Below are 26,031 nucleotides of genomic sequence, written 5' to 3'. Positions count from 1 at the left end.
AGGAGCCGGTGCTTATCTGGGCCCCCGAAACCCATGGTTTTGCCTGGCACAGGACAAGGGGCAGGAGTGGCTCTGGTGGGAGGTGGGGTGGGGCCAGGAACAAAGCGGCTGCAGCTTGACTGACAGCTGCCATTGGCTGGAGTGTGCTGTCCCCACCCTAAATGGGCACTGAGCCAGGCACCCCCTATACCTGGGACTGGTGCCTGGTAGCAAGGGCTCCAGCTCTGCCCTGCGAGCAAAGCCAGGCCTAGCCTGTGTCTGCTGTGCCCCAGCTCTGTCCGTCCAGTACCCATGTTGCTGGGTCGGTCGGTGTGTCTACGCTGTCTCTGTCTCTGTGCTCAGATGCCAGATAAAGCCTCTGGCTGGCTGGCCTTGCCTGCTGCTCCCCCAGCCCGTCTGTCTGTCCTTCCCTGCTGCCCCCCCAGCCCGTCTGTCTGTCCTTGCCTGCTGCTCCCCCAGCCCGTCTGTCCTTCCCTGCTGCTCCCCCAGCCCGTCTGTCTGTCCTTCCCTGCTGCTCCCCGAGCCCGTCTGTCTGTCCTTCCCTGCTGCTCCCCCAGCCCGTCTGTCTGTCCTTCCCTGCTGCTCCCCCCAGCAGCCTGTCCGTCTGTCCTTCCCTGCTGCTCCCCCAGCCCGTCTGTCTGTCCTTCCCTGCTGCCCCCCCAGCCCGTCTGTCTGTCCTTCCCTGCTGTCCCCCCAGTCCTTCTGTCTGTCCTTCCCTGGGCCCCCAGCCCGTCCGTCTGTCCTTCCCTGCTGTCCCCCCCCAGCCCGTCTCTCTGTCCTTCCCTGCTGCCCCCCCAGCCCGTCTGTCTGTCCTTCCCTGCTGCCCCCCCAGCCCGTCTGTCTGTCCTTCCCTGCTGTCCCCCCCCAGCCCGTCTCTCTGTCCTTCCCTGCTGTCCCCCCCAGCCCGTCTCTCTGTCCTTCCCTGCTGCCCCCCCCCAGCAGCCTGTCCGTCTGTCCTTCCGTGCTGTCCCCAGCCTGTCTGTCCTTCCCTCCTGCTCTCCCAGTCCTCCTGTCTGTCCTTCCCTCCGCTCCCCCGCCTGTCTCTGTTCTTGCCCTCCAGCCCCTCCGTCTGTCTGTCCTTACCGTCCCCCATCTGTCTGTCGTTTCCTTCCAGCCCCCCCAGCCCCGCCGCCTGTCTCTGTCCTTCTCCTCCACGCACCCCCGCCCCCGCTGCTCCGGCCGTGGCGACGGCGGCGCTAGGACACCGCGGAGAGGGGGCTCCTGTCAGCTGGGAGGGGAGGGAGCGGCCGGTGCGGAGGCTGGGGGGAAACGCGGGACGCCGGACCCGGAGGTAGGAGCCCCCCCGCCCCCATCCCTGACCCTGCGCTGGCCGCCCCACGGGCAGCTCATCCCCCAGCGTCCCCCGCTCGCCCTCCCCCTCTTGTCATGCAGCGCCCCCGCCCATCCCGGCCATCCCCTGCACCCCTGCAGCGCCCCCGCCCATCCCCCCAACGCCCATCCCCCCGCACCCCTACAGCGCGCCCGCCCACCCCCCAGTGCCCATCATCCTGCACCCCTTACAGCGCCCGCGCCCATCCTCTGTACCCCTACAGCGCCCCCGCCCATCCCCCAGCGCCCATCCCTCTGCACCCCTACAGCGCCCCTGCCCATTCCCCTGCACCCTTACAGCGCCCCCTCCCATCCCCCCAGCGCCCATCCCCCTGCACCCCTACAGCACCCCCGCCCATCCCAGCCATCCCTCTGCACCCCTACAGCGCCCCCTCCCATCCACCAAGCGCCCCACCCCCGTACCCCATAACGTGCCCCTCCCTCTTTCACACAGCACCAGCCCATCCCAGTCATCCCCTGCCCCCCTACAGTGCCCCCTCCCATTCACCTAGCACTCCCCTCCCTCTTCCCTTCAGTGTCCTCATCCCTCAGCATGTCATCCAGTGCTCCCCTTCCCCTCACAGCACCCCTCCCCCTGTGTCCCCATACAGCATTCCTCATCCCCTCACATAGAGCCCCCAGCCACGCTTCTGCACCCCCCAAAGCTCCCCTCCCCTCACACACAGTCCCCAGCCACCCTTCTGCACCCCCCAGAGCTCCCCTCCCCTCACAGAGCCCCCAGCCACCACCCTTCTGCACCTCCCAGTGCTCCCCCTCCCCTCACACAGACCCCAACCATCTCCTGCATCCCCCAGCGTGCCCCATCCCCTCACACAGAGCCCCCAGCCACCCTTCTGCACCTCCAGCACTCCCCCTCCCCTCACACAGAGCCCACAGCCACCCTTCTGCACCCACCAGCACTCCCCCTCCCCTAACACAGAGCCCACAGCCACCCTTCTGCACCCACCAGCACTCCCCCTCCCCTAACACAGAGCCCAGCCATCCCCTGCTCCCCCCAGCGTGCCCCCCTCCCCTCACACAGAGCCCCCAGCCACCCTTCTGCACCCCCAATGCTCCCCCTCCCCCACACAGAGCCCAGCCACTTCCTGCAACCCCCAGCACTCTCCTTCCCCTCACACAGAGCCCCCAGCCACCCTTCTGCACCTCCCAGCGCGCCCCCTCCCCTCACACAGAGCTTTCAGCCGCCCTCATGCACCCCACCCAGCATTTGCCGTCCCCCCACACAGTGCCCCCACCCTCCCAACCAGCTCCTGTACCCCTCCCACCGTTCCCCCCCATCACACAGCACTCCCCCTCCTTTCCCCTCACATAACGCCCCAGCCATCCCTGCACCCCACACAGCACTTCCAATCCATTCCCCTCACCCCAAACAGTTCCCCATCCAGCCCCCCTTCCCCTCCCCCACCCATTCTCTTCCCAGCTCCTTCACCTATCCATCTCCCTGTATTCCTGCACCACCCCCTGCCACTCTCCACACCGTCCTTCCCTGCACCCCCAATGCACTCCTCCCCTCTCCAGGTGCTTGACATTCCCACTCTTGGGGTGAACAGCAAACACCCATCCTGGGGGTGGAGGGCGGGAGGAATTCACTCCCACAACGGTGATGGAAGGGGCTTGGTGGGCTCGCCCGGTTTATCCAGGCTTTGCTTCCACTGCACGGAGGGGTTATCCACCCAGGCATCACCTGGGGCTAGTTAGAAGAGACTGTAGCGGACAGGCGTGGGGCGCGCCAGGGAGCCAGAGGGGCTGAGGCAGGAGGGGGCCCAGGGTTCTGGGGAGCTCGTTTTGACTTTTAAAATATTTTGCTAATATTGTAGCACTGCACCAACCTCCACCCGCCCGCCCCCTAAGGCCACCCCTCCCCCACTCCCCAGATAACCCCCGACGCACCACATGCCACCCCACCAGCTACACAATACAGCCTCCACTTCAACGCCGCCCCTCCCCTGATGCCCACACAGCACAATGCCCATTGCAACCCTGCAGACCCAGTTCCCCTTCCGAAGCCCCCTTGCCCCAACACAGCACAGCCCCTCTCCCTCCCCACAGCACTGACAGAGCACAACCCCTCTGCCACCCTGCTCAGCACACCCCCCGCACCCCCTGCACAAGCCACAACACAACAGCCCTCACCCAGCCACAGCTGTGGGGGGCTGAGGACTGCAAGCAGTGGGCAATCCCATCTATTTGCATTGTGTTTTTCCTTCCAAACTGGAACCAACCCAGCCAGAATCTCCGGCAAAATGCATGTGCCAAAACAGCCGTTTGGTGTTGCAACACCCTGTGGCTTCCATTAAAAGGTGATAACATTTCGATTCTCTCATCTTGGTCCTCTTAATTTTAACCTGTCCAGTGTATTGAAACAGTAAATTGGATACGTTCTAGGGAAGATGAGCTCTATATATAATATTGAATTATGACTGGAAACTTGTAGGCCTCCTGTAGTGTATGTCCATTATGCTATTAACTACTCTTTGTCGATGGTAGCATGGCCAATGTTCCCACATTGTTAATATTTATAGCAAATAGATTTAATATTTTCATAAAATATTAAAAAAAAAAAGAACCAAAACATTCAAAGTCAAAAGCAACCGTTTCTCCTTCGCTGAACTGGGGCGCTCTAGCAGATGTGGGGTTTTCTCCCTGTAAAAGTTGTCAGAATTGGCAAATTCCCATAAAACATTTTACATTTAAAGAACAGCTGTTACCAGCAGGGCACTCAAGCCAACACAATTCCAAGCACAACACATAACGCAATACACACAACGCAGCCCCCTCACTCCAGGCCTGGCATGAGCCCTTATGAAGAACACAACTCCCTCACATAGTGCTTGGTGAAACCTGACGTGCATAATACAACGCAACCCCTTTGCTCAGTGCCGGGGCTGACGTGATGCACACAACACAATCGTCTTACTTATACCCGGTGCAACCCGATACATACAACACAGTGCAACACAACCTCCTGTGACCTGGTATACACACCGCAGCCCCATGGGCACACCACATGGTGGATACGCCCCGCCACAGCACACACACAAACTGTTGCATAGCTCAGAGCCAGCCCAGGGCTACCCTCCCAGCACACACCTCATGCACCCCAGTATCTCAACACAACCCCTTTGGCCCATGGCACAGCACCACAGCCCAACACCCCCACATACACTGTCCCCCACTCCCGCATGCCCCCACTTGCAGAGCCCCTTGCTGGCTGGACATTGGGGAATGGAATCCCTGGGGGATAAGCTTCTAAAGAGGGATCCCTGATGGCCCTCCCCCTCCACAACCCAGGTTGCCTGGGTGGGGGAACTGATGGATTAACAATAGGGTAGAGTTAGGAGGTGGGTCAGCTGAGCGAAGGTGGGAGGGGAAAGGAGCTCATGCCAGGATGAAGGAAATAAATTTGTACTAGCTGGAGAAAAGAGTGGGGCTTGGTGCATAATCGGGGGGTGGGAGTCTGAGTGCAGCTTTGCAGAACCAGAGGAGGGTGTGGCAAGAGAAGCATCGTTACAGCTAGGTCCGCATCCCCCTCCGCCAAGGGGGATCCAGGCCCTGCGGTACCTGTACAGCTCTGCCAACACCCCCCCAGCCCCAGCTTTGTTCTGAGTGACCAGGAATCCCTGGGGACGCTGGCCCAAGCGTTGGGGAGAGCTCAGAGGCAGCAGAGACAGGGGGACAGAGCAGCGCTGGGTCAGTGTGGGGGTTAAATGCAGTTGGAGACTCAGTATCTGCTGTTAGGTGAACATACAAAATCCCCCAGCTCTGCAGGTGTCCACAATCCCAACCCGCAGCCCCTGCCTCAGCCCTGGCACCCCCAGCTCTGCCAGTGTCCCCCATTCCTGACCCTCAGCCCCTGCCTGCCCAGCTGAGACCCCCCACCTCAGCTCTGCCCATGCCCCAAGCAGCAAGGAGCAGCACCCCAGGCGGGAGCAGACAGACATACCTACCCAAGTAGTTGCCAGAGCACTAAACTGATGCAATCGCTCAAAGGAGTAATTTGGTGGTTGAATTCATAATCCAGATAATTAATGCTAGCAGGCAGGAGGAGTCCAGTGGTTAGAGCAGGGGGCAGGGCTGGGAGGCAGGACTCCTGGGTTCTGTTGCAGCTCTGGGTTGGGCCTGGAACGCACTGGTGGGGTGAAGGGAAGCCTGGGGAGAAGATGGGAGACGTGGGGCCTAGGCATGGATGAGCTGGGCAATGAAGTGGGGAGGGGAAGAGAAGGGGGAGCATCTCTGAAGACCTCGTAGTTGTGGTGCTCCACGGAGGTTGAATTCCACCTCCCTAGCTGGAGGATGGACCAGGTTGAGGTGGGGGGAGTGAAGGCCTTGGAGGGGGATGGCTGGGGCAGGGTCCTGCCAACACTGCAGCCCCGGGAGTGGGACATGGGAGCGCCCTGGCTGACGCCCGCTGCTCCTGGCACCCGTCATAGCGTTCTGTTCAGTGGCTGCCAACGCCTCCCCTCCTGCTGCATGTCCCTGAATGGCCTCTTTGAGGGCAGTAGCCGTGGGGTGACGCAGCCCAAATGGCATCCTCCCCCACTCCTCCGCGGGGGCGTGGACCCATTCACGGCCGGACAAGGAAAGCCTCTTGCCTAAGCTCAACTGGGACCGGGGGGCACCAGCTGGAGAGTCCGTGGGGGCTGGCTCAGCGCACGGTGGCACCAGTAATGGGGATCCCCTGAAGTTCACAGTGCTCTGCCGGTGCCCCTCAGCCCTGACCCACACACCCGGGCTGTCCCAGCCCTGGGCTCCCCGCCCCCACGTGCCACAGCCCAGATCCACAGCCCGCCTTTATCTCCCTGCGGGCAGGAGGCACCGATTTGTGGTTTGCCCTGTGAGACGGCAGAGAAAAGTGCAAAAGACCAGTTGGCTGGATTGTGGGCCGGGCTGCATGAAGCAGGAAGCCCATGGCTGGGAGTGAGGGGCCCTGGGCCACACTCGTTGGGGGTGGGCTGGGAGTGAGGGGCCCTGGCAGCGAAGGGGGAGCCCCAGACCGAGATCGCAGGGGCTGCGGATCGGCATTGAGGGCACTGGCAGAGCGGAAGTGGGGAGCGTCATTGCTAGGCCCAGCTGCGTGGCCAGGAAGCAGCTCACCGTTTGGGGGTGGGGTGTCAGCAGGTCACACTCGGGGCCTGGTTCTTTCCTGAGGATGTCAGGGGGGCTGGGCTCCTGCTTGCGCCATCACTTCCCGCACAGCAGGAAGCGAGTCAGAGCGTCCGCGCCACCCAGCGCATCTGGACCCGAGGTACTGAGTCCCCCGGTACCGAGCCCTTTGCCTGGCTTGGAGGGGGCTGGAGACTCATGGGGGCATAGGGCACCGGTGGGGGGCTGATGTGAGCTGCTCCCAGCCTAGTGGGGCTCTGGGGTGCAGGCTGGCGGGTTTCCTTCGCACTGGAAACATGGAAGAGGTCTGGGGGCAGGTGAGGGGGACCAGCTTTGGCTGATGGGGAGTGGGGGCTGGGGCCTGGCCATTGGGAGGAAAGAGCCCAGGGCAGCAGGCGAGAGGGGTGCAAAACCAAGCCCCCTTCCCATGGGGCAGCTCACCCAGGGAAGGGCCATGTCCCCAGGGCAGAGTAAGTGTGACAGGCACCTCAGGCTCTGGCCACATCCCTGCATCCGAGGTGTGCAGCGGCGGCCATGCGTCTGCTCCCCTCCCCAGTTTCCTCAGATTAATGGGATGCATGTTTGTGCTTCCGGCCATTGTAGCTAGGCCTGAAATCTCAGCCCACCCTGAGTGCCCTCAGCCCCCACTGGGGCCCTCACATCCAGTCCAGGTTCCATGTCATCCTGGGGGGGAGGGCAGGTGACTGGAGTATCTCCCACCTGCACAGACACCCCAGCCCAGGTCCCTCTTGCCCCCAAGCCTCGCTCACCCCCTGCCCCCCAGACAGGGGAAGTGAGCCCTGGCGTACAGGAAAGGGTCCCAGCTGAAGCTCTACAGCTTCCTGATTCCTCCTCAGCCGCTGCAACAGCTGCTGCTGGCAACTGTCAATGTGAAGCTGTTAAACAAGGCAGACTGGCAGGATGGAGCGAGGGATCCCGTTACAAACAGCCCCTGAGCCCCACCCCAGAGGTGGCTGCATCTGAGTGTGGGAAGAAGGATCCCTCTTCGCTCCCCCCACCCAGGAAATACTGATTTCTTGCTCTGTTTCACCAGGCGCCTGTGACAACCCCAGGCTCAGACGTCTTCCCCCCGGGGCCCCTGGGACTGGGTGAGTCGCTCTTGCTTGTGTGTGAGGGGGAAGGTAGAGAGCCACCCACCTGTGTGTGTGTGGGGCGGAGGGCACTGTGCTGTGGGTAACATAGGAGCTCGGCAGGGGCCTGGTACAGCCACCGAGCACTGCTGTCAGCAGCCCCCATTTGGCCCCCAGTAGCTACCACCCAACACCCCCTCCCCCTGCCCAGCCCCCCATTAACCCTTTCCCTGCCAAGCCCCTCCCATAGAGACCCAGGAATTCCACCCAGCTGTCTGCCCCCTCTGACCCCCAAGCGGGTGGGAGGTAACTGCGGGTCCATCGCCTGGCACGTGTGTGCAGCCAGGATGGAGTGGGGCTTAGCACGCCAAGCAGAATGATGGGGTACTAGGTGGGAGAGAAGCCCCTCTGCACCGGAGCCTGGGAGCTGGGGGCTGTGCCGACTAGGGAGCGCTGTCTCTGGTCCAGCCCTGGAGCAGGGGATAGGCTGGCTCAGGAGGCAGGAACTGGGACACCAGCTCCCCTCCAGGGGGTGCCGGTTCCCATCTGGCCCCAGGTTCACAGTGACTGTGGTGCCTATCTGTGAGATGAGCGTGCTGGGCCTCAGGCCAGTCACCTCTAGGAGAATATCGGAGTAGAAGAGAGACCTCTCATTCTGGGCCCCGTCCCTGCAGCTCGGGGAACTGTGCTTTCCTTTCCAGCCCTACAGCAGGGGGGCCATACTTGGTGAGCAGCTGTGTGTTTGGAAGGGGCTGTGGGGGGGAGGGTAACAGGAAGCAGGTGTGAGATTTGGGGAGAAGGGGATGAAGGGTGGCCCTCTGCCTGGTGTCACCCCTCTTCTGAGGGCTGCACTAGGGCAGGCCTCTGAGCCAGCACCTCCCCCATCCATGAGCTTCACTGCAGACACCCACTTCTCCCAGGTGTCTGCACCCCACAGATGTGGCTTTAGCACGTGGAAGGGGAGCGGGGAAGCTCAGGGGCTCGTCTGATGCATGCTGAGCCAACCAAAATGAGGAAGTGGAAACCACCCACACACCCCCTCCTCACCAAGAATGGCTGGGAGCCTCAGTTCCAATACAGAGCAGGTCACCAGCAAAAGGAGCTTGGTGGGTTTCAGCCTTGGTGTGGTCTGGGCTGCAGATGAGGAATTTGGGGAACCAACAGAGCTTTGGGGGGCAGGGCCTGGATAGCAGAGGGCTGCAGGTCTGGACTGAAGGGCACTGACAGAGCCCTGGCAGAGGCTGATCAGCTGATTGCCATTTCTTCTCTCTCTCTCTCTGCTGTTCCTGCAGCCCCCAGAACCTCTCTCCTGCCTGGTATAACCCCCCGGGGAAGCATTCTGGGGCCCAGGGACCAAGGAGGGGCTGGGAATGGGGGTCTCAGAGCAGGGGCTGGTCTGCAGGTGTTCGGGACTCCAGTAGTTGGGGGAGTCATTGGGGGGGGGCCAGGCTTGGGCGGGGGCAGGCTTGGGCAGGGTCAGTCCCAGGATGGTGGGGTTACAACTAGCTGTTGAGTTCTGGGGACCAGAGTGATTGTACGTCCTTTCGACCTTCCTCCTGCCTCGGGCTGCTCTCCTGTAACACACGTGCGCACATGCGCTCTCTCTCTCCTGGGCTTGACCCCCTCCCCCACGGATTCCACCCTCCTATGGGCTCAGCAACCTCAGTGAAAGCGGAAGTGTGACTGGGGGGGCAGGGAGTGGGAGGGTGGTGCAGGGGGCAGATGTGTGGGGGAGTTACCTCAGCTGGAGCTGGAGCAGCAGCTCTGTTTCTGTTTCTGCCCTGGGGGGCATCGCCCCCAAGCTGGGCGCCTCAGCCCCATTGCTCAGCATCTCCCCACCCCTTGCAGGAGGAAACGGCTACAGAGCCAGGTGCTTGTGCAAGTTCCTGTTTTTTCTGTCTCTTTCTGTTGGAGGCCAGGCAGAGCCCTGTATCCCACCCCAGGTGTGAGATTCTAGGCCCTGTCTTCTCCCTCCTCCAGCCAGCCAGGCCCCACTCCTGGGCCCCGATTGGAGCCAGTGCCCTTTGCTATCAGGCCAGTGTCTGGGTGGTTTAGCCCCAGCCATCACGTGTCACAGACTTTGCCTGTGTCAGGCAGCTGCTTGTCCCTGATCTCCCCATTCAGCACCGAGACACACACGCACACGCACCTGTCACAAAGCCACAGTCTGAGCAAGGGCAGGAAGCTGTGGCTACAAGAAAGCATAGGGGGTGAATTCCTACAGCCTGACCACAGAGCCCTGTCCTGTCTGCTGCTGCTGCTAATGCAGTATTGCCCTGCCATAATCACATCAACCTCCCACAAGGCACCTGCCCTCCCTCCGTCCTGTCGACCTCCCACAATGCACCTGCCCTCCCCCGTCCTGATTAGCTTCTATGACGAGGTTACAGGCTCTGTGATATGGGAAGTCAGTGGATGTGATAGACCTTGACTTCAGCAAAGCTTTTGATACAGTCTCCCACAACATTCTTGCCCATAAGATAAGGAAGTACGGATTGGATCCCTGGACTATGAGATGGATAGAAAGCTGGCTTGATGATCCGGCCAACCAGTAGTGGTCAATGGCTCAATATCTGGATGGCGGTCGGTTTCAAGCTGAGTGCCCCAAGGCTCAGTTCTGGGGCCAGTGCTGTTCAACATCTTTATTAATAACCTGGATGAGGGACTGGACTGCACCCTCAGCAAGTTTGCGGATGACACTAAGCAAGGGGGAGAGGTAGATTCGTTGGAGGGTAGAGAGAGGATCCAGAGTGACCTAGATAAATTGGAGGATTGGGCCAAAAGAAATCTGATACAGTTCAACAAGGAGAAGTGTAGAGTCCTGCACTTGGGATAGAAGAATCCCAAGCATTGTTATAGGCTGGGGACTGACGGGCTAAGCAGCACTACAGTGGAAAGGGACCGAGAGGTCACGGTGGAAAAAAGGCTGGATATAAGTAAACAGTGTGCCCTTGTAGTCAAGAAGGCTAACGGCATGTTATGGTGCATTAGGAGGGGCACTGCGAGCAGATCTAGAGAAGTGGTTGTTCCCTTCCGTTCGGCACTGATGAGGCCATATCAGGAATATTGTGTCCAGTTTTGGGCCCCCCAGTATAGAAAGGATGTGGATGTGTTGGAGCAGGTTCAGTGGAGGGCAACAAAAATGATTAAGGGGCTGGAGCACATGAACTATGAGTTGAGGGTGAGGGATTTGGGCTTGTTTAGTTTACAGAAGAGAAGACTGAGGGGTGATTTAATAGCAGCCTTCAACTTCCTGAAGGGGAGCTCTAAAGAGGATGGAGAGGCTGTTCTCAGTGGTGACAGGCGGCAGAACAAGGAGCAATGGTCTGAAGTTACATGAGAGGTGTAGGTTGGTTATTAGGAAGAACTATTTCACCAGGAGGGTGGTGAAGCACTGGGATGCGTTGCCTAGAGAGGTGGTGGTACCTCCATCCCTAGAGGTTTTTAAGTCCTGGCTTGACAAGGTCCTGGCTGAGATGACTTAGTTGGGGTTGATCCTGCTTCAAGCAGGGGGCTGGACTCGATGAACTGCTGTGGTCCCTTCCAGCCCTATGATTCTAGGAACCTCCCACAATCCACCTGCCCTACTGCCATCCTGTCAACCTCCCACAATGCACCTATCCCCTCCCCACCACAATGGTCACATCAGAGTCCCAGAATACACCTGCCTCCTCCTCCTCCCCAGAAGCCCTGTGTCCTCCTCCCACACAACCTCATGTGATGGGACAAAAGTGCAGACAGCCGGGCTCCATTGGGTTCATTGTGCTGCTGGAGGCAACCCCAGGGGTGCGAGGGGAGATGGCACGGAAAGGGCTCCCCTGAGAGAGGTCAGGTCGGCGCTCCAGAACAGGACCAGAACACTGGAGCGAAATCGTGACCCAGCTGGTACGGAGTTTGCCCAAGAGAGCGCCTAGGGGTTCGCGAAGGAAGCATGGGGGTTCCAGAAAGGAAATGTATTCTGGGTACTATGGTGACAAACAGCCCAGAAAAATACGCAGGTATCAGAGAGGGAATGGCTCAGCGTCTGACTGAGAACACCGCTGCAGAACTGCCCTCTGCCTCAGTGCTGGGGGTGAGGGTCCAGAACCACAGCCTGGGCTTCTCCCCCGCGCCCCCATCTCACACCCGCCCCAACTCCTTCCGCAGGAAGGCGGCGCCGCGCCCCATGCCAGGACCTGGGATTGAGCAGGCTGCTTCCCCAGGAGTCGGGAGCTGAGCACCTGACCAGCACCTGGGCTGCACCACGAGCCGGGTAGCCCCACAGCATGGCCCGGCGGCTGGCCACACCCCCGGGCTGGATTTGACGCCTTCTGCCACCTGCGAAGCCGGGATGTGCTGATCCAATGAGACCGTGGGCCACACCCACTGCCAGCCAGCAGCCATAAAGGAGAAAGCTGATTGGCAGAGGGCAGTGCACGTCATCATCCTTCCCAGCCAACTGGATTGTTTCCCTGACTCTGGCTGCCCCAAGCTTGCGTGCATGTGATCGGGGCTGTGCTTCCCCCTCTGCCAGGCCGCCTCATTCCCGCTCTCCGGGGCCCTGTGCTGCCGGGGAGCAGGGCCATGCAGTCAGATGACCTCTTCGTCCGCAAGATCCGGCGCCACTCCACCCGGCCCCCTCTGGCCTCCGTCTCCTTCGATGCCAAGGGGCTCCCGGCCCCCCTCTTGCGCCCTCCCCGGGGTGAGGTGACCCAGGGGATCCCCAGGGGGCATGGCACTCCCCCAGGCCTGGCCGTAAGGCCTGCCAGCCACATCATGCACCGCAGCAACAGTGACGTGACCCTTGGGGAGGGAGTGCCTGGGGATGGGGCCCCTCCCTCCTCCTCAGCGGTGGCGGGTGGGGAGTGCGGGCTGCACCGGGACTATGGCAGCCTGAGCTCCATTGAGAGAGGCCCAGGACCCCCCCGCACCCGTGCCCACAGCCACGAGGAGCCACGGGCAGGAAGCCCAGCTGCCCGGCGCTTCTGGGACCCCCTAGTGCTGCTGGGGCTCACAGGAGATGAGGTGTGGGAGGGAGATGGCCAAAGGGCTGAGGCTGCTGTGCCGGAGCAGGACAGAGGGGAAGAGCCCCCCAAGTTCCCTCCCCAGGTCTGGGTGCGCCAGCTGGCCCACTACGATGTGCAGAGCATCCTCTTTGACCCAAGCGAGGCAGCCTGCTGCCAGGGCAGTGCCGGACGCCGGGTGCGGAACGTCACCACCGGGGCCTCGGCCGCCTCGGCTGCGCCTGCCCCCACCCCCGTCCCTGAGGACCCCGACCCTGGGGACGGCAAAGATGGTCCCCTGGTGCTCAGCTGCCCCCACTTCCGCAACGAGACAGGGGGCGAGGAGGAGGGGGGACTGGCTCAGCGCCAGGCAGCAGGAGGGGGCGCCGGGCAGCTGCCCAACGCAGCTGTGTCGGTGCTGGAGGAGCCAAGGGAGAGTTACCCAGCCAGGGGCAGCCGGGCCACCCACTGCATTGAGTACGCTGACCTGGGCGCCAACTACTACCGCAAATACTTCTACGGCAAGGGTGAGCGTGCACCGGGGTGGGGGGGGCAGGGACTGGGAGGGAGGAACAAGGGGCACAGGAGATGGGGGGACGGGCCTGGGGCAGCTGCTACAAGTGCAGCTGCACGCGGGTTGGCCGTGGGGGCGCAGGGGCTGGCTGTGGGGGGCTGGACCTCAGGGATGGAGGGAGGTGAGTGAGGCCCCATGGAGCTGGCGCGCAGGGGGGCAGCGAAGGTGTGGGGCAGGGGGCTGGGGGCAGCCCTGTCACTGTCCGTCTCTAATATCACTGCCCCGGCACAGAGCACCAGAACTTCTTCGGGGTGGATGAGCGCCTGGGGGCGGTGGCCTTGTCACTGCGGCGTGAGGAGAAGGAGGGGGCCGGCCTGCAATACAACTACCGCCTCATCCTGCGCACGAGCGAGGTGGGCGCCGCCGGGGGGAGCGCACAGCCTGGGGAGGGCCCAAGGGGAGCCTGCAGCGAGGAGGGTGCTGCCCGGGGCAGTGGGAAGCAGCATTCTGTGGGGAGGGCACTGCCATGGGGAGGGGGATGTTCGGGGAGCCCTGGCCAGGCACCTCTGCAGGAGTACAAAAAAATCCCTGATTTTCTCCCCACCGCCTCACACGGCCTCTTCTCCTGACAGCTGCGGACCCTGCGTGGCTCAGTACTGGAGGAGGCCCTGCCACCCACCGCCCGCCCCCCTGCTGCCCGGGGGCTATCCCCAAAGAAGCTGCTGGAGCATGTGCTGCCTGACCTGAACCTGCAGGGGCTGCGCCTGGCATCCAACTCGCCCAAGGTGCCAGAGACGCTGCTCAAGTTGGACGAGCAGGGGGTGAGTGTGCGAGGCACTGCGTGTCCTGGGGAACCTGCCCCCTCGGGGGTACCGCAGTGGTGCTGGAAGTAGGGGTGCACGCCCCCGACTTGGCGTGCTTTCCATTGTGTGCACAATTTGCTCTCAGCACCCCCGCTGTACGAACTGTTCCAGCGTGACAGAGCCGGGGGGGCCGGGGAGTCAGGGAAGGGAAAGGAAGCCCAGCTCTGGAGAGGGGCGTTTGGAGAGCAGGGGGTGGTGAAAGGTGGTTTGCAGGGAGTTAGCTCCAGGGCTGCGCTCCGGTGCTTGTGCACCTGGAGGGGGCTCAGTTTATGAGGCCAATTGGGGTCACTGTGTCAAGGGGTGAGGTCTGGGCAGTTTGGGGGTTCGGCTCTGTGATCCTATTGGGAGTGCCGCATGAGGGGTGAGACTGTGGTGGTTTGAGGGGCTGAGTTAGGAGTCCCATAGCAGATCGTTGAGGGTGGGGTCAGGGTGTCCTGGGTGCTGGCTGTGTTGACGGGTTGGGTATTTTGAGAGGCTGAGTTAGGGGCCCACTGGGAGGTGGTTGTGGGTTGAATTCGTTTGGGGGCTGGTATCCGCTGACCGCGTGTTCCCCTAACCACACCCGTCCCCAGGTGAGTTTCCAGCGCAAGGTGGGAGTTCTGTACTGCCGGGCGGGGCAGGGCTCCGAGGAGGAGATGTACAACAACGAGGGGGCTGGACCCCCCTTCCAGGAGTTCCTGGAGCTGCTGGGCCAGCACGTCCAGCTGCGTGGCTTCACCAAGTACCGCGCCCAGCTCGACACCAAGAGTGAGTGTGGGGCGGGGGCACCAGGGCCGTCCCTACGAACAAGCCAGAGCAGGCCGGCCTTACTCCCAGACAGGGGACCTCTGCCCTGGCAAGCAGCAGCTCCGAAAAGGACCAGGGTGGGGGTGGAGGGTAACCCACTGAGCAGGGGCTGCCAGTGCCCCCTCGCCTGATCCTTGGGACTCTCAAGCAGGAGCAGGCAGGTCCTGTTACCCAGCTGCGGCCCCACTATGCCAGCCCCAGAGCACCGTGTCCAGTGCTGGAGCCCATGTACGGCAAGCAATAGGATGAGTGATCAGAGCAGAGCCCCAGGAAGGCCCCAGGGGCTGTAAAACCTGCCTTGCAGTGAGGGGAGCTCAGTCTCCAGCTTCCCAAAGAGAAGGTGAAGGGGTGACTTGGTCACTGGCCCTCGGCTCCTATGCAGGGAACAGCAGTGGGGTAACAGAGAGCTTCTCAAGCTGGACGCTTCCCTCTGCCTGCAAGCTGAAGCGAGACCCATTTGGCTTGAAACTAAGGCCCAGTCCCTTAGCTGTGGGAGTCGAGCTGTTGTTACAGCTGTCCTAGGGCTGCGCTGGATTCTCCACCCCTGGACCTTTTCCAGCCTGGCCGGTCCACTCCAGCTCAACCACCCCCAGGGAGGTGGGATGCATATGCTGACAGGGGTGGTCCTGGGGCCTGGGCTTTGCCAGCCCTCCCACTAGGTATGGGAGGGATAGCTCAGTGGTTTGAGCATTAGGCTGCTAAACCAAGGGGTGTGAGCTCAGTCCTTGCGGGGACCATTTTGGGATCTGGGGTGAATAGATCAAAAAGGGGAGGGTGCTGGCAAGGATTGACCTCCTGCAGTCCCTTCCAGCTCTACACAATGTGTATCTCCACTTTTGCCCTCTGGCTTTAAACTTTGTGGAAGTGGGAGGCTGAGACCCAGGACAGGGACAATCTGGGGGGAGGAGCAAGAAAATATTGGGCGGGCACCATGCCAGGTCAGCCCTGGAGGGGAGGGACAAGGGGTTGGCCTGCTCGGAAAGAGGCCAGGAGGGCTGAAGGCTGCAAGGGGGATGGACTGACTGCACTGGCAGCTGCCCCCTGCCATCTGATACCAGTAGACACACTGAGCAGCAGGCGGCATCCGCCAGCCCCCCATCCCATCCCATCGGGAAGGGAGCCTGGTCTTAAAGAGTCCCTCCCTCGCTCCTGGGTAGGGGAACGCATTGGCCGCTGGGGTGGGGAGGCTCTGAAGGAGGGGACTCCAGTCAAGGGCTGTCCCTGCTACCCCGCTGAGCCCCTGTCTCTCTACCCCAATAACCCCCCCTGACATTTCCCATCCTGTGCCTCCACCAGCTGACTCCACAGGCACCCACTCGCTGTACACCACATACCAGGACTACGAGATCATGTTCCATGTCTCAACCATGCTTCCCTACACACCCAACAACCGCCAGCAGGTGAGGGGACCAAGGCCCTGGGATGGGCTGGCCACAGCGGAGGGGCTGCCGGGGTCCAGAGGAAGGATGGGACGGCCACTGGGGGGTTCTGGAAAGGAGGAGTCCAGAAGGTGCAGGTGGAGCATCTGGACGGCACCAGGGAGATCTGGAGAGTCCAGGCGGCCCCAGAAAGAGCGGGGGAGGGAAGGGTGCCCTGGGAAAAGCAGGGCCCCCTCCTGCTTTCCATCCCCTCCCCCCTGCCCAGCTGAGATCCTGACCTCCCCCATCCCTGCAGCGACACCATCTTTCTGGTTGTAGTTGCTACGGAAGCGTCACATCGGCAACGACATCGTCACAATCATCTTCCAGGAGCCGGGCGCGCAGCCCTTCACGCCCCGCACCATCCGCTCGCACTTCCAGCACGTCTTCATCATAGTGCGCGCACACGAGCCCTGCACCGAGCACACCACCTACAGGTGAGGGATGAACACGCTGCCTACCGGGGATGGGGGGTGTGCACTGAGTGCGCCCCCTGCGGGGGGGGATCTGTAGTCACAGTGCTGCCTATGGGTGTGGGAAGCATGTGCTCAGCTGCCACCTTTAGGAGAGGGAGGAGTGGGATTAATGCACAACATACGGGGGAGAGATGAGCACACTGCCGAGAGGGGAAGGAGGTTGTATGCACTGAGCGCGCCACCTGGGGGGGAGAGCGTGGGCTGAGTGCGCCCTCTGGGGGGAGGGGGAGCGTGGGCCGAGTGCGCCCCCTAGGGGGGAGGGGGAGCGTGGGCCGAGTGCGCCCCCTAGAGGGGAGGGGGAGCGTGGGCTGAGTGTGCCCCCTAGAGGGGAGAGGAAGTGTGGGCTGAGTGCACCCCCTAGGGGAGGGGGAGCGTGGGCTGAGTGCGCCCCCTAGCGGGGAGGGGGAGCGTGGGCTGAGTGCGCCCCCTAGGGGGGAGGGGGAGCGTGGGCCGAGTGCGCCCCCTAGGGGAGGGGGAGCGTGGGCCGAGTGCGCCCCCTAGCGGGGAGGGGGAGCGTGGGCCGAGTGCGCCCCCTAGGGGGGAGGGGGAGCGTGGGCCGAGTGCGCCCCCTAGGGGAGGGGGAGCGTGGGCCGAGTGCGCCCCCTAGGGGGGAGGGGGAGCGTGGGCTGAGTGCGCCCCCCTAGAGGGGAGAGGAAGTGTGGGCTGAGTGCGCCCCCTAGGGGAGGGGGAGCGTGGGCTGAGTGCGCCCCCTAGAGGGGAGGGGGAGCGTGGGCTGAGTGCGCCCCCTAGTGGAGGGGGAGCATGGGCCGAGTGCGCCCCCTAGGGGGGAGGGGGAGCGTGGGCTGAGTGCGCCCCCTAGAGGGGAGAGGAAGTGTGGGCTGAGTGCGCCCCCTAGGGGAGGGGGAGCGTGGGCTGAGTGTGCCCCCTAGCGGGGAGGGGGAGCGTGGGCTGAGTGCGCCCCCTAGAGGGGAGGGGGAGCGTGGGCTGAGTGTGTCCCCTAGAGGGGAGGGGGAGCGTGGGCTGAGTGCGCCCCCTAGGGGAGGGGGAGCGTGGGCTGAGTGTGCCCCCTAGAGGGGAGGGGGAGTGTGGGCTGAGTGCGCCCCCTAGGGGAGGGGGAGCGTGGGCCGAGTGCGCCCCCTAGAAGGGAGAGGAAGTGTGGGCTGAGTGCGCCCCCTAGGGGAGGGGGAGCGTGGGCTGAGTGCGCCCCCTAGGGGAGAGGAAGCGCGGGCTGAGTGCGCCTCCTAGGGGAGGGGGAGCGTGGGCCGAGTGCGCCCCCTAGAGGGGAGGGGAAGTGTGGGCTGAGTGCGCCCCCTAGGGGAGGGGGAGCGTGGGCTGAGTGCGCCCCCTAGGGGAGAGGAAGCGTGGGCTGAGTGCGCCTCCTAGGGGAGGGGGAGCGTGGGCCGAGTGCGCCCCCTAGAGGGGAGGGGAAGTGTGGGCTGAGTGCACCAGCTCTGAGGCAGTGCATGTGCCAAGGTCTTTCCCCGGATATCCACACTCTTGCCATCCCTGTTGCCGTCTGAGCCTCTCTCCCCTCAGCGTTGCAGTGAGCCGCACCAAGGACATCCCGCTCTTTGGGCCGCCCATCCCAGCCGGGCACCGCTTCCCGCGGACACCCGCCTTCCGGGACTTCCTGCTGGCCAAGGCCATCAACGCAGAGAACGCGGCTGAGCGGTCGGGCAAGTTCCACGCCATGGCAACGCGCACACGCCAGGAGTACCTGCAGGACCTGGCACGCAGCCACGCCACCACCACCAGCCTGGAGGCCTCCTCCTCCCGCCTGCCCCTGCTCTCCCTCGGCGCCAAGAAGAAGGAGCGGGCCAAGAGTGCCAAGGCCTGGGAGCTGCAGAGTGCCGGGGCCCTGGTGTGGAGCGTACGGGCACGGGACGGGGACAGAGCTGCCCCTGAGCTGCCCTGCCTGCTGGGGATCTCGGCCGAGTTCTTGGTGCTCATCGAGGCCAAGGGTAAGCGAGTCATCTTCAACTGCTCCTGCCGGGATGTGCTGGCCTGGACCTACTCCGACTGCGGCCTGGACCTCTACTACGGCTCCGGGGACTATGTCTCTGTGCGGCTCCCTGACGACCAAGGGGATGAGGTTAAGGACATTGTGCACCGGCTGCAGGTAGGGCCAGGGCCACTGGTGGGTGGGGGTGCTGCAGGGAAGCTCCCAGCTACTGCAGCCCTGGCCTCTTCTGCCGGCGGAACAGTAGGCCGTGAGCCAGGAGTGCTGGCTGTGGGGCAGACTCCTGGCTGTTCCCGCCTGGGCCCCTCCTGCCGGGGGTGCTGCAGGGAGCTCACCAGCTCCTCCTCAACGCTCTCCCTCCCGCCAGGTGGTGACGCGGGGCTGCGAGACGCGGGAGCTCACCCTGCTGCGGAACGGGCTGGGCCAGCTGGGCTTCCAGGTGGACAGCGAGGGCTTCGTCACCGAGGTGGAGCGCTTCACCTTTGCCGAGAAGGCCGGCCTGCAGCCCGGTGCCCGGCTGGTCCGCGTGTGCGAGAGGGCACTGCCCAGCCTCAGCCACGCCCAGACCACTGAGCTGCTGCGCACTGCCAAGAAGGTCACCATCACCATGGTGCCTCCTGACGAGAATGGCAAGCCCCGCCGGTGAGCGCAGCCCCAGCTGGGGTGCTGAGGGTGGGAAGGGCCCAGGCCGCTGGGAGGGGTGGGTCCCCAGCCAGGGGTGCTTTGGGGCAGGAGCTCCCAGCTGGGTCACCCAGGGGAACGGGTGCTCAGTCATATGTTAGGGTACCCAGCAGGGGCCAGGAGCTCCCCGAGGCCCTGCTGTGGAGCAGAGCATGAGCGCCCCAGTGGGGTGCTGCTGGGCAGGATGCAGGAGCATTGGCTTCAGGAGTCCCCAGCAGGGGCCTGGGGGGTGCTCTGGGGCAGGAATGGTGGCGGGGGCCAGTGGAAGGACAGTGGGGGCAGGCGGCAGTGGCGGGGAGCTCCGTGAGGCTGAGTCAAGGGTGAGATGGGCCAGAATGGGGGCAGTGGCAGGCGCTGCGGGGCAGGGAGGAAAGCTGTAGGGCAGGATGAGGGCTCAGGGGGGTGGGAGTGGGGGGTTCTGGGACCCTGCCTCATGGGCTGTCTTGGACAGGAGTTTCTCGGAGCTCTACGTGAAGTCCCTGAAGGAGAAGCGGCGCAGCAACTCCCCGGCGGCAGAACCCACCCGGCCAGCGGGGGGCCCGGGGCCTGAGGGGGAGCTGAGACCGGCCACCCTGCAGCTGCTGCGCTCCCTCTCCCTGCAGGACGGGCCCCCCCATAGCCTGGCTGAGGAACGCACCGAGTTCCTGCGCAGCCACAGCGAGGGCACTGCCCCCTCCAGCTCACTGTGAGTGACCCCCCCAGGACCCTGCCTCTATCCCGCCGTGCCCCCACCCCACCAGGACTGACCCCCTCCATCCTACTCCCCAACCCTTATCCCACCAGGAATCCCTTTGCAGCCTGGGAGCAGCATCTCCATCCTACCCTGGTCTCTCACCCTTCTGGGAGTGCCCCTCAATCCCCACCCGGCCTCCAGCTCCTCTGCCCTGCTGGGAGTGACCCCCACCTTCTAGGAGCCTGGCCTCCACCCCTCCCCCACCAGTTCCCCCCAATCTCTTAGGAATCCTGCTTCCCTCTAAGCTCCAAACCCCACCCAAGGGACAGGCTGACGCTCTCCTCACAGGCCCTCCACACCGGCTGTTACTCCCTCCGCATCCCCTCAGCTTTTTCAGGACTGTGTTTGCCACAAGCTGAGGTTGCTCTGCCTGCACAGGTCCCACATCAGGGAGATCTCCGTGTTACCTGACCCCACACCTGACCTCATCCTGGCAGCCACCCCCAAGGGACCCCCTGAGCGGGAAATGGTGAGTGTGTGTCCCGCCTGCCCCCGACAGGGTGCAGTCAGACCCCTCGGTTACCTGTCTGCTGTAGCTCTGGAGGTTTCATGTGCAGCTGGTCTTTCATGGTGTTCCATGACATGCACTTTTATTTGCAGCTTTTTATTTGTGAAAGCAATCCAGGAGCCTGTTTAATAGCCCCTGTGCCCCACCCCAGAGGTGGCTGCATCTCAGCACTGGGTGACGATTCCCTCTGCAGATAGCTTCTGCATCCCACTTCAGTGGTGGCTGAGACGCCAGGTGATGGACCCCTGGTTGTAGGACCCTGCTCATCAATCTCTGTGTTGTTCCAGGATCGTCCCAGGGACCCCACATCTTTGGAGCAGGCTTCTCCCGATCATGGGGTCACAGGCAGCCAGGCCCCGCCCCCTTGTGAGACAGCTCTGCCCACCTCGGACATCAGTGACACCGAGAAATTCCTGCCCCGGACGCTTTCACTACGAAACTCCATCACCAAGAGTAAGACAAATACACATGCACCCCTGCTCTGATCTTGTGCCTTGAGCATCTGGGGTGATAGGGCGAGCGGGGGGGTCCCTTCCCACGCGCATCTGCCAGCTCTAAGGGCTGCTTTGGGTTTTGGGCTGAGTAAGAGATTCTTCTCCAATTGCAAAAAAAAAAAAAAGGCAGGGGGATGGGAAAGGAAAGTGCGGGGAGGGTCTCCAAAGCCAGGAACCTTCCCGGTTTTCACTCCCCCCCGACTCCACCCCTGGGGGTTTCCTTTGTCCGGAAGCCAAGCCCCTGAGTGCGTCTCCAACCCTTCGACTATGGGCAGCCTGGGGAGAAGGGGAACCCCCAGCTCTAGTTAACGCTGGGGACAGGGAATGGCTGTGGCTGAGCCATGGGGCTAGAAACCGTGGGAGGCGAACCGCCTTCTAGTACCCGAGGCCAGGGAGCGGGGCTGGTCTGTGGTCTGAAGGGCCTTGTTCTGAAAGGCAGCTGGTCTCCCTGCGCCCGTTCATGCCGTTCCTTCTGCTGCCCTCTGCAGTTCTGTCCGAAGCCGGCGAGTCCCTGGAGGAGGAATGGGATTCCATCTCCAACCTGGCTACTGCGTGCAACAGCATCCTTGAGGCGCTCTCAAAGGAGGGTGAGTGCAGCTTGCTAGGCTGCCTGGCAGGTGGCACAGGCGCAGAGAGGGGCTGGAGCCAGAGCGTTCCTGCTGGCGGACCTGGCTGTGGTCAGTTCAAAATTCCCAGGGAACGAGCTTCGTTGACGTGGGACTAAAGCTGGGAAATCCCTAGACAAAGACCCTGGTTGCGGTTGCCTGGGGCTGGGAGTGCCGTGAACCTCAGTCTGAAGAGGAGGGTCTCACTCTGTCTCCCCTCTTTCCCACACCAGGGCAGCACGTGCTGGAGAGCAGAGAGCCCCCTAGTGGGAGTGGCCAGAGGAACCCAGGCCAGCAGCCCCCGGAGGATGAGTAAGGGGCTACAGAGAGGGGTGGGAGGAATGACGAGGGGAGGAGGTTCTCCACCAGCCCCCATTTCACTGTATCCCTTCTCCTCCCATTCCGAGCCCTGGCACAGGCCCACGAGGACACACTTGTAGCATGCCAAAGGAGCGGCAAACCGTCCCTCGCTCAGCTTGTGTCCAAGCTTTGTGAAGCTTGTTTACCACAAAACCACCAGACTTATCTGGCAGCCGAGTAGCGAACTCTTCGGCCACAACGCTTCCCCAGCGGGAGGCTGACTCGTTCGCAGGCTCTGCACCTCCGGTGCGCCCGGCTGATCCTAGGGAGGAGAGCTGGGCTGGGCTGGGCTGCGCTGGGCAGGTGGAGAGGAAGAATCTTTGCTCCTGCTTCCTCTTCTGACTTCGGCTTGACCGAGGCACATTGTCAGCCTAAGCATCTCTGTCCCTCCCCCCCCACACCCTCCTCCCTCTCGCCTTCTCCCAGGGCCCATCAGTCCCACTCGCTGTCGGAGAAGGTCTCTCACCTGGAGTCCATGCTGAAGAAGCTCCAGGAGGACTTGCAGCAGGTGTGCCGGGGGTGGGCAGGAGGGGAGGGGCAGAGATGAGAGAGAGCAGAGGGTGGCGGCGGCACCTGGCACTGCTGGGGAGTTGGGAGGAGGTGCCAGGAGAGGGACAGGTGGGGTCAGAGGCTCTGGGGTGGGGCTGGGGTGGGGTGAATGGCCAGTGAATGGGGGGTGCTGCCCCTCCACCCTGACCCCCGTGTTCTCCCAGGAGCAGGCAGCCAAGGCGGCACTGCAGGCTGAGGTGCAGAGTCTGAGGCAGAACAACCAGCGGCTGCAGCAGGAGCAGGAGAGTGCAGCTGCCCGGCTCAGCCAGGTCACCCGTTTGCTCTGTGGTCCCCCTGGCCAGCCTCTCTAAGGGCCACAGGCCCCCCTTCCCACCTCCCCTGCCCAGTCACCTCCCCACTGCCCCGTCTCCCATTGACCCCACTTCTCCTCCCCTCCCGTGTCTGCTGCTATCATCCCGGAAGTGACCCCAATCCGAACTGCTCGCTGGGGGGCCACATTCCCATTGGCCAGGCACAACGGATTCTGGCTACCAACCCCCCAAAACCATCTGGGGGGGGGCGGGGAGGGAGACCCCCCCCAGGAACAAGGCTTCTCAGCTCCAAGACTGTTACTGCCCAGGAGCCCAGCACAGACTCACCAGTCCAAGGGCTACTGCCAGGAGCAGGCCCTGATGGTGGGGCACAGGGGCTCCCTCACACCCAGATCTCAACTCTTCGGTGTAACAGGGTGCGCCTTGGCGTCCGGGGGAGCCCAGGAAGGAGGGTTGGGCAGCCAGGCAGGAGCAAGACAGTGGGACTGTAATGAAGTGTGTGACCTCTGCTCCCTCCACAAAAATCAGGGACCCCCAATTTGCAATAACGCCCAGATCCTGCTGCAGAGACTCAGGCCTCAGGAAAGCCCTGGCATGAGGAAGCTGATTCCACACTCGCACTCATGCAGGCCCTCGTGCCAATGCTCACACATACATGACTGCAGCCTCCATGCACAGACACTCCTACACGTGCTTGTCCAGATGCTCTCCTCATCCCAGCTCGGGCTTGCTGCTGGTCCCACCCATGGCCTCCCATCGAGCCATGCTCATGCAGACGTGATCCCACTAGCTCAAGCGCGTACACACTGACACGTTCCCATGCGAACACACACTCTGATACCTTCACCTGGGCCCCTGCACTAACCAGACCCTGGCGATCCAGAGCTCCCCCGCCATCCAGCACTGACCCAGCCAGGGCGGGTGCCTCTCAGCCTGAAAAGGCACCATCCCGCCTGCTAACTGTGAAGATGCTCTAAGCTGTGAATTAATGCCCCCTCCCCTGATCCATCCCAGCTTCCCGCACGGCAGCCAGGAGGGATGGGGGCATTACTTCTGGTCCCCTGCTCCCCTCAGCAGTGTCCCTCCTGTGCACAAGCCCCCCCACCACTACCCCTCGCACTCCATCAGGGGCATAGCCTCCACACTGTACTGGCGGGGGAGTGGTACAGGGCCCAGCCCCCACAACTGGTGCTAGGGGGGTATTTCTGGAGTGTCCCTTCCGGGGGGAGCCCTGTGACATGGGGGGGGTTGTTGCGTCTTCTTTTGGGTTGTTGTAAATATTTTAGTACCAAGCAGAACACAAAGTGCTTGTTTCAGGTTTATTTGTTCGTTTGTTAGTTTTTTACACTGAAAATTGCCCCATTTGTGTCTGACGTGAATGTACAAACCACAGCATGTCCGTCCCCCACGGTCCCGCAGTGCAATAAAGAGTCAAGATGCAGCTCCGGGGTCTGATGCCTGCCGGCCTGCTGTCCACATGAGCTCACCGAGCCCTGGGCACATATGAATGTTGACTGCAGGGACTGGGGATGGGATTGTGGGGCCTTGTCTTTTCGAGGCGGTGCTGGCCAGGACTGGCTGTCTGAGGGGGTGGGAAATGGGACATGGGGCCTTTCCTATCTTGGGGTCACTGTCACTGACCAGGCTCCAGGGAAAGGGGACTGACTGCCTCAGGGGTTATATCACTCGGCGGGGGGGCGCATTTTCAGAGGAACACACAAATGTGGGACTGGAAGGGACCTCAAGAAGCCCTCTAGTCCATTGTCCTGGGCTGAGACATAGACCATCCCTCGCAGGGGTTCCCTGTTTTACAATCTCCAGCCTGTGTCCAGCCTGTTTTACAATCTCCAATGAGAACGTCTCCACAACCTCCTAGCCTCTTGCGAAGCTGAGCTGTCCTTAGAGCCTGTCCTTTGCCAACCTACCTGTCCCTTGCCACAAGCAAAGTCGGTGACTTCGTGTCTCATCTTTTTTGGACACAGAGAGCAATTGGTCACTGTCCTCGAGCAGCCTTGAATATATTTGTGGGCTGTTCGCTGCTCTCCTTCGCTCTTTTGTACTCCAGCTGGAATATCCCCAGTTCTTTTTTAACCTGTCCCCAGAGGGTGGGGTTTCATTTTGCATTGTTGTCCTCTTCCTAACGCTTGCCAAGTTCCCCACGTCTCTCCTAGCATGTTGGCCACAGTATTCCGGATGCGGGGCTAAGTGGTGCCAAGCAGAACAAGACATTTATCTCTTGGGTCTTATTTATGACATTCTTCTTAGCGTGCCCAAGAATATTCACCCTTTTCACTGCGGAATCACAGTGTTGGCTCCTGTTCAAGTTGCAATTCTCTCTGAGCCCCAGAACCTCTCCCACGGCACCACCACGCAGCAGGTCATTCCCCAGTCCCTGGTCGTACGTTCGATATCTCCTGCCTCCGTTCAGTCCTTTACATTTGTCTTGATCGAATTTCGTCTTGTTGACTCCAGACCTATTCTCCACTTTGCCAAGCCCATTTTGAATTTTAATTCTGTTCTGCAAAGTGCTTGCCAGCCCGCCCAGCCGGGGGCCAGCCGCAGCCAGACCCACCACTCCACCAGCCAAACCGTCGATGGAAATATTGTCTGTCACCAAACCCGGAGCCGACCCCTTCTGGGCCCCCACTCAGGTCATTCTCCCAGTTTGAAAAAAGAACCGTGGAGAACTACTCCTGGAGGACGGTCTCCAGCCGCTTGTGCACCTACCGCACAGCGCCGTCCCCCGGCCCACATTCCCTTGATCTGCTTATGTGGAATTGTGGTAAGAACGCGCTGAGAATGAAGCTCGGTCACAGCCAGTGGGGTGGGGGGTGTCAGCCACCACCAGCCATGAGGGGAAAGTCGAGGGGGGGGGGGGGGGTGACTCTGTGACCCTGAAAGGGGCGGGGCCTCAGGTGGAAGGGGAGGAGCCGAGGGCAGTCAGCCCTTTGTGCTGCCCAGACTGGAGTGTGCCCGACCCCCGGCCCCATTGCTGCCGAGCCATGTGGAGCAGTGCTGCAGGAGCAATTCCAAGGGGCCTGGGGCTCTGGCTGCGGCCCGCGGTAGCAGCAACAGTGACCAGCAGCTCCAGGCCCCTTTGACTCTCCAGGCCCCAGTCCCGCTGCCCCTTGCCTGCCCCCCAGCCCTGCCCCGTCAGCAGGCCTGATGACATCTGCAGTACCACCATCCACTTGGCCAGTGACTCTTGCACAGACGGCTCCTGGGTTGTTGGGCGTGATTTGTTCTTGCCAGACCTGCACTGGCTCGTCCTTAGAAGCCCATGTCCAAGTCTGACCGCCTGCTCTACGCTTCCCCAGGGCCTCTT

At 62.3% G+C, this 26,031-nt stretch overlaps 1 protein-coding gene across 2 annotated transcripts; it reads left to right on the top strand.

Moving 5' to 3' along the window:
- The first annotated feature begins 1,228 nt into the window (after positions 1 to 1,228).
- SIPA1 (signal-induced proliferation-associated 1) lies at positions 1,229 to 24,520 on the top strand. 2 transcript variants are annotated; one of them, XM_075005512.1, is made up of 17 exons: positions 1,229 to 1,291; positions 7,508 to 7,562; positions 11,691 to 13,053; positions 13,332 to 13,453; positions 13,673 to 13,861; positions 14,476 to 14,650; positions 15,986 to 16,089; positions 16,387 to 16,544; positions 18,081 to 18,663; positions 18,872 to 19,146; positions 19,637 to 19,870; positions 20,297 to 20,387; positions 20,714 to 20,879; positions 21,409 to 21,507; positions 21,759 to 21,837; positions 22,312 to 22,393; positions 22,599 to 24,520. In XM_075005512.1, the coding sequence occupies exons 3-17, from the start codon at positions 12,108 to 12,110 to the stop codon at positions 22,743 to 22,745; spliced, it is 3,450 nt and encodes a 1,149-aa protein (XP_074861613.1). In that variant the 5' UTR covers positions 1,229 to 1,291; positions 7,508 to 7,562; positions 11,691 to 12,107; the 3' UTR covers positions 22,746 to 24,520. The 2 variants fall into 2 exon arrangements, with proteins under 2 accessions (XP_074861613.1, XP_074861614.1); XM_075005513.1 differs by lacking the exon at positions 1,229 to 1,291 and adding an exon at positions 6,637 to 6,770.
- Positions 24,521 to 26,031: the final 1,511 nt, after the last annotated feature.

This window comes from Carettochelys insculpta, chromosome 11, assembly GCF_033958435.1.
Source record: "Carettochelys insculpta isolate YL-2023 chromosome 11, ASM3395843v1, whole genome shotgun sequence".
NCBI lineage: Eukaryota > Metazoa > Chordata > Testudines > Carettochelyidae > Carettochelys > Carettochelys insculpta.
The sequence above is the reverse complement of the archived record's forward strand: the minus strand, read 5'-3'. Positions and strand labels throughout refer to the sequence as shown.

Excerpts from the sequence above, each read along its gene's own strand:
- SIPA1 (XM_075005512.1), top strand. The coding sequence starts at position 12,108 with ATGCAGTCAGATGACCTCTTCGTCCGCAAGATCCGGCGCCACTCCACC. Across the intron at positions 18,664-18,871 it reads ACATTGTGCACCGGCTGCAG|GTGGTGACGCGGGGCTGCGA; the intron begins GTAGGGCCAGGG and ends CCCTCCCGCCAG. Across the intron at positions 19,871-20,296 it reads ACTGCCCCCTCCAGCTCACT|GTCCCACATCAGGGAGATCT; the intron begins GTGAGTGACCCC and ends CTGCCTGCACAG.